The 7500-nt window shown below is 36.9% G+C and overlaps 1 protein-coding gene across 1 annotated transcript in view; it reads left to right on the top strand.

Moving 5' to 3' along the window:
- Positions 1–7500, top strand: part of LOC123510363 (G-protein coupled receptor GRL101-like) — an 80147-nt gene that overhangs the window by 41456 nt on the left and 31191 nt on the right. Inside the window, exon 14 of the mRNA XM_045265457.1 lies at positions 3912–4026. Coding sequence (XP_045121392.1) covers positions 3912–4026 — 115 coding nt within the window. The remainder of the gene's footprint in view (positions 1–3911; positions 4027–7500) is intronic.

Here is a 7500-nt window from a genome sequence, read left to right as displayed (position 1 = left end):
GTGTGTCTGGTGTTATAAAATTTTCTTCTTTTTCTGTTGATTTTTTTCTTGTTTTCTTTTTGTTTATTTTTTTAGGGGGTTTCTCTTGTTTTCTGTTTTTTTTATATATATTCTTCTGTTGTTAGTCTGTTTATTTGTTTGTGTGTCCGCTGTTGTCGTGTTAGGATAGGTTTGGATAGGAAAGATTAGGTTAGGATAGGAAAGGTTAGGATAGGATAGGAAAGGTTAGGTTTGGATAGGAAAGGATAGGTTAGGCTAGGAAAGGTTAGGTTAGGATAGGAAAGGTTAGGATAGGATAGGCAAGGTTTGGTTTGGATAGGAAAGGATAAGTTAGGCTAGGAAAGAATAGGTTTGGATAGGAAAGGTTAGGTTAGGATAGGAAAGGTTAGGTTTGGATAGGAAATATTAGGTTTGGATAGGAAATATTAGGTTTGGATAGGAAGGATAGGTTTGGATTAGGTTTGGAAATATTAGGTTTGGATAGGAACGATTAGGTTTGGATAGGAAAGGATAGGTTAGGATAGGAAATATTAGGTTTGGATAGGAAAGATTAGGTTTGGATAGGAAAGGTTAGGTTAGGATAGGAAAGATTAGGTTTGGATAGGAAATATTAGGTTTGGATAGGATTCGTTAGGTTGTTAGTTTTTTTCCAGACTTCATAGTTTTTCGTTTTATTTATTTTTTTTATGTTCACTTCCATATTATTTTCATTACTATTTTTTCTCTTATCTTTTCGGCTGTAATGTTTTTCATCATATTTTTCTCATTTTTCTCTTTTTTTACAACTTTTTTTTTAAACATTCCTATCGTTTTTTAATGTTCTTTATGATATCTTTCTTTTTTTCTTTTTTCTCTTTTTCGTGTCCACTTTTATTACCCTTATCATGTTTTTCTATTTTTTATTTTCATTTTTCTTTTCTTTTTTTTTACCTTATAATCTCCGTGTCCATCATCCTCTTCATGCCATTCGTATCTTCTTTTTTTTTGTATCTTTATCTTATCTTTGAGTGACGTGAGTGCTTTCATTTTTTTTCTATCTTTTTCCAATATTTTTTTCTCTTTTTCGTCGCATGTTTAGCGTCGCAGTTTGTTTATTGTGTTTTTTCCGTGTTTGCTTGTTATTCCCATGTGTGATTTAGTCTTTTCACTCATTTTCTCTCTCTCTCTCTCTCTCTCTCTCTCTCTCTCTCTCTCTCTCTCTCTCTCTCTCTCTCTCTCTCTCTCTCTCTCTCTCTCTCTCTCTCTCTCTCTCTCTCTCTCTCTCTCTCTCTCTCTCTCTCTCTCTCTCTTCTCTCTTTCTTTCATTTCTTCCTCTGTTTCTCTTTTCTTCTTCTTCTTCTGATTCCCTCTTCTCTCCATGCAGCTCTTTGTGTCTTTCTCTCTCTTCTTTCCTTCGTAATCCTTCCTCCCTCTTTCTCTCGTATTTCTAATCCCATTTTACCTTTTCTAATTCTTTTTTATGGCCTTTTTTCACTTCACTAGAATTCTCTCTTGGTTTCTTTTTACGCGCGCTGACACACACACACACACACACACTCTCTCTCTCTCTCTCTCTCTCTCTCTCTCTCTCTCTCTCTCTCTCTCTCTCTCTCTCTCTCTCTCTCTCTCTCACGTTGTTTCAGTGCAGCCATGTGTTTCTGCAATACATGTGTTTCTCCTTCTGTCTTTTAGCAACACCCGGGCCTTTACTTACTCAGAAGTTTATATTAATTTGATATTGCTAATGAAATGTACGTTATGTTACTCACGCTGCCCAAATTTGTGTTCTTTACCAGCTTGTGTGTTGCGATGCTGACGATGCAACACTTGTTTTTTTTTCTGTTGCTGATAAGTGGTGTTTCTCTTAAGCTTCATTTTCAATATTCGTAATTCCCTTCATTTCGCGTGTAATGTAATTCTAACTCTTTGGTGACAGAGCTGCCAGATATTTCTCTGCATACAAGCTAAAATTTCCCTTTTCAACCTAGAACTTCCTTATTTCTTACGTTTAGGATTTAAGCTCATACAAAACACTGAATTATTTATACATTTTCAGGGTCAAAACACGAAATTATTTATTCACATTCAGGGGCCAAAAAACGTAAAAGCTAATATTCGCTCCATAATGTTCCCTTTTTAGCGATTTTTCTTCCTTGTCATAGTCAAAATTTCTCTAAAACAAAGAAATTTCCCTGCATCTGGTACCTCTGTTTGGTGTGGCTTCCTATCCGTAATCCTTTCACTGTTATTTATTTTTCAAAGCAGCGTATTATCAACATAGCAACACGGGAAAATTTGTTGTGTGACTTAAGCTTAACTCTTGCAATGTCAGTCTTTTCATGATCATTTCGACATTTTTATACACATTTGTTTTGCACTATGGAACGGCTATCCCTCCTGTTGACTGAGCCTTGGTGTGGCTACCTGTGTGTTGTGTTTGGAAACGTTAAGCTCGGAGACAAAGTAAGTGTTGAGGAGGGAGAGAAAGGAGAGGAAAGAGGTAAAGAAAGGGAGGGAGGAGGGAGAGACGGAGGGAGGGAGGAAAGAGAGACGGAAGAGGGAGGGTGGGTGAGAGGAAAGAGAGAGGTAGGAGGCATGGTGTGTTTGGAAACGTTAAGCTCAGAGACAGAAGTAAGTGCCTATCCTGCTCCACGTGCCGCAGCTTAGGAAGAATTGGTGATATTTACTTCACGGCATTGCTTTTGCTGCATTTATTTTAAGTACAGCGCCACAGTAATACTCTAGAAAAATAAGTAAATAAATAAGATCAGCCTTTGCCGGACGCTACTGAACAATTCTTTGATGTTTATAACTTTTCATAACGAATTAAAAACATCCTTATCAAAGCATATCTAGTTTATTTCATTCAGAACAATTTTATCTTCTGTTTACTTTTTCCTGACGAAGAAAACATTATGATAAATCAGGTCACCTTTTTCGTTTCCGTATTCATAAATAATCACTTTTTACAGTGATTTAATATTAGTAAAAGAGTACAGAACGAAAGCGAATTTAGTTATATGAATCAACAAAAGACAAATGAAATAGTATAAAGGTGTAATAGAACAGTCTTGTTTAGTTCAGAATATAGTGTCGAGTGACGTGATGGTCCAGTGAGTCAGTGTCCCGGTGCCTGCAGCAACATATCCGGTATTAATTTCATGGCGAGTTTCTCAGTGACACAGCATGTCTATATTTACCTGTTTTATTGGCTTCTCCGTGTTCTGTCTATTCTATTTATATATTTTTGTCTTGCTTTCATCTTCATTTAAAGACCTAACTTAACTTAACCTAACTTATTAGGAGCGTAAGAACACCAGGAAGAAAGAAAAAGGTGCTAAACACGATCAGGTCTACACGTGGCCGTCCTAGAGGGAAAAATTGTTACCTTGACATTCTGGGTACCGTGAAAATAGAAATAGATAAGTAAATGAATAAATCTATAGGACATACTCGTAAAAGGAAAATAAACAATATGAAGTTAATTCTCAGTTTCCCAGTCAGTAGATGGAAATATTGAAGAGACTCTAGTGCAAAGACAAATGTGTATAAGTTGATCTAGATAATACTTTGGCAACTCAGGTATCCAAAAAAAAAAAATAAATAAATAAAAAAATAAATATTTAAATAAAAAAAAATGATAAATGATATAATGAAAAAATATCAAAAATGTTAAAAAAAAATAAAATGATAAAAATACAATGGAAAAAACATGTAGAAAGTTGTCGATAATCAAGCTAACAACAACAAAAATAATCTACAGACTAATTGGAAAAAAATGAAAGAAATTAAAATTATAGAAAAAAAAATATATATGTTTTGAGCAGAAAGATTAACAGTGTGTGTGTGTGTGTGTGTGTGTGTGTGTGTGTGTGTGTGTGTGTGTGTGTGTGTGTGTGTGTGTGTGTGTGTGTGTGTCTTCCCTGTGGCAGCGTTCTCGTGTTCCTCGTCGGCGCCACAGTGCGAGTGTCGGGACATCAGCATCACCTGCCAGCGCCTCGGCCTGCACCGCCTCCCCAGGGACATTGAACCACAGATCTCCCGCTTGTGAGTACTCCAGCTGACCGGAAAGCCAGTGTCCTCGAGTGTCTGTGTGTGTGTTGCCTCTCATCATTGCTAACCTGCTCTCTCTCTCTCTCTCTCTCTCTCTCTCTCTCTCTCTCTCTCTCTCTCTCTCTCTCTCTCTCTCTCTCTCTCTCTCTCTCTCTCTCTCTCTCTCTCTCTCTCTCTCTCTCTCTCTCTCTCTCTCTCTCTCTCTCTCTCTCTCTCTCTCTCTCTCTCTCTCTCTCTCTCTCATTATTTATCTATATATCTTTGTATATGTAATGATAATGATAATAACAATGATAATAGTAATGATGATACTAACAATAATAATAATCGAAATAATGATAATAATAATAATAATAATAATAATAATAATAATAATAATAATAATAATAATAATAGTAATATCAAATCTGTATGTTTAGATTATGCGCCGCTAGAGCTGACAATATTCAATTAGAAGGAACATGATAATATTATTACGATATAAATATTAATGGCAACGCTAATGTATGTATGTAACAATAATAGATGTATTGATAATGTGTGTGTGTGTGTGTGTGTGTGTGTGTGTGTGGAAGAGAGCTAATGATCTCTCTCTCTCTCTCTCTCTCTCTCTCTCTCTCTCTCTCTCTCTCTCTCTCTCTCTCTCTCTCTCATTGTTTCATCAAATTTTCTGATTGTCTTTCTATCTCTGTTTCTTTCTTCCTTCTCGTCCTCTCTCTTTCTGTATTCATCTTTCCTTTATTTTCTCTTTTGTTTCCTTTCCTTTCTTTCCCTATCTCGCGGTTCATTGTTCTTATTATGTCTCTTCCTTCCTTCCATTCCTGCTCATTTTCTATCCTCTTCTCTCCCTTTATTGAATTTCTTCCTTCCACTCTTGCTATCATTGTAGTCATTATTTTCTCTTCCCTGTTCTCTTCTCTTTTATCCTTTACTTATATTTATTCCTCCGTCTCTCCCAGTTCCTTCTCTACGGTCGTATGATCAGTTATTGTTTTCTTCTCTTCCTCTTCCTTCTTCCAATTTATTTACCCTTTCTTCTCGCTCTATTCCTCTTCTTTTCATTATTCTGTTTTTGCCTTCTCTTTCTCTTTCTCTTCTGTTGTTTTCTTTTTTCTCTTATTTTCTTTCCTTCTTATTTTCTTGATCTTCTCTTTCTCATTTCCCCATCGCTGTTTCCTCTCTTCTAACTACTCGTATTTATATTTCCTTGTCTCATTTCCTCTCATCTCTGTCCTTCTCTTTCTTCTGTTCTTTTTACCTTCTTTCTTCCACTCCTTTCATTTTTCCCTGCCTCATTTTCCTTCCCTTTCTCTTCTTACTGTTTACCCTTCCTTGCCTCTCATTCTCTCCTTTGTATGTCCTATTCTTCAATATTATTATCTTCCTTCCTTCCTTCCTTCCTTCCTTCCTTCCTTTCTTTCTCTTCTTTCCTCTTTATTTTGCATCCTTCCCTGCTTCACTTTCCTTCCCTCCCTTCCTCTCTTTCTGCTTGTATGATTCGTTTTCTCTCATTTCCTCCCTTCGCTGTCCAGTGTTTCCTCCTCCCCCTTCCTTTATTGATCTTCTATTCTTTGCACTCTTTATTTCTCCCTTTCCCGCATTCCTTCTCTCTCTCTTTCTTTCTCTTTCTTTCACTCTCTTTTTGCATCTACTAAGGTCCCTCTTCCTAGCTCTTTCTCTCTAGCGTGAGTGAGTAAGTGGTAAGCCCGCTTTTGAGATGGTACTCTATGTATTTCGCCACATAAGCTGTCCTCTTCTCGGGATGGTTCTGTTTTGTGCCCAGATTACCGTTTCTCTTTGTACACTGTCCCTCAGGCTATATTGTGTTGTGTTTATGTCTCTTCTTGTATTTCCTCGCCTTCTTCTTCTTATTCTTTTTCTTCTTCTTCTTCTTCTTCTTCTTCTTCTTCTTCTTCCGTTCCTCTTGTGTTTCGTTGTTATCATTTTTTATTGTTTTTGTTTATGTTTGTATATATTTTTTTTCTAATTTCTATCTCTCTGTCTCCTTCTCTCTCTGTTGTTTGCTTTCTTTTATTTTCTTTCCGTAACTTGATTTCTGTCTGTGTCTGTCTCTTTGTCTGTCTTTCGTTATGCAGATGTGAGGAGGGCAAAGGCAAAAACAAGATAAGGAAGGAAAATAATACGTTAATTCTCTCTCTCTCTCTCTCTCTCTCTCTCTCTCTCTCTCTCTCTCTCTCTCTCTCTCTCTCTCTCTCTCTCTCTCTCTCTCTCATCACTTTATTCTTTCTTACCTGTTTCATTTCGCTCTACAGCATTAATAAAAAAAAATGAACATCGTTAAAAGTTAGAGAGAGAGAGAGAGAGAGAGAGAGAGAGAGAGAGAGAGAGAGAGAGAGAGAGAGAATTTCCGCAAGTTTATAAAAGCATGGAGTTATTTCATTTTATCATTGTTCTTATTTTATTTTTGGAGAGCCTTTACATATCCTCTCAAAGGCGGTCAAGTGGGAGCAAATTGAATCGTATAGGCATCAAAGGAGACACGTGCAAGATTTTTCAGGGTGATGAGAGAGTGTGAAGCGTCCTAGCGTGGGTTCATGTGGCGCCGCCGGTTTGGTGATTGAAATGTGAAAGAGGAGGAAATAATTGACTAACTTAATAATTTTCTTGTCAGTTAAGTTGTGTCTTCGTGTATTATTCCAGAAGTACTCAGGTGGTAGCAAACAGAGAAGTATAAAGGAGATTGATTTTTTCTCAGTTTTTTTCTGTGTTTTTAGTTTTGTATTGTGGTTGTCTCTTGTCTGTCACTCTGTCTGTCTATCTATCTTTGTCTCCCTTCGTCTCTCTCTCTCTCTCTCTCTCTCTCTCTCTCTCTCTCTCTCTCTCTCTCTCTCTCTCTGAATAACAAAGTATGATACGGTGTTAGTTTAGGAAGGGATATGTTAAGTTAAGATGTAGAGTTGATTGTTATTTCACTTTATTAGTTCATCGATGGGATCAAGGTGTATGCTTTGTTATTGAGAGAGAGAGAGAGAGAGAGAGAGAGAGAGAGAGAGAGAGAGAGAGAGAGAGAGAGAGAGAGACCGATCGACCTCCCACAACAAGCTTTTAGTGGAATTTATGATTTCATTGAGAGTTTAACAAGGTTTCTGCTCCACCTAAGAGGAAAACATTGGCAGAAACCTGATTAACATTGTCTGTGGCCTGTGAAAATAATAAAGAAGTAGAGAAAGCTTAAAGTCTCCAATATGTACGAGTTTAAGAGATATAGCACCAGTATATGCTTCTTAGTGCAAAGTTGTATGTCTTGGCAAGCGCACGAAATATCTCTGTGATTGGCCTGACTACAACTCAATCAATCCGTCCACTGCTATTCGGTACAATTGCCCTTAATCCCTTGAGTACCGTGACGAGTTTCCATATTTATTCTGCTTACTATTTGGTGATTTTGTACAGCTTCAGAAACTTTTGTTAGGTATTAAGACAGTAAAGACTTTGACCATTAATTTT

The sequence above is a fragment of the Portunus trituberculatus genome, chromosome 28 (genome assembly GCF_017591435.1).
Source record: "Portunus trituberculatus isolate SZX2019 chromosome 28, ASM1759143v1, whole genome shotgun sequence".
Taxonomy (NCBI): domain Eukaryota; kingdom Metazoa; phylum Arthropoda; class Malacostraca; order Decapoda; family Portunidae; genus Portunus; species Portunus trituberculatus.
This window is presented reverse-complemented; position numbering and strand designations above follow the sequence as displayed.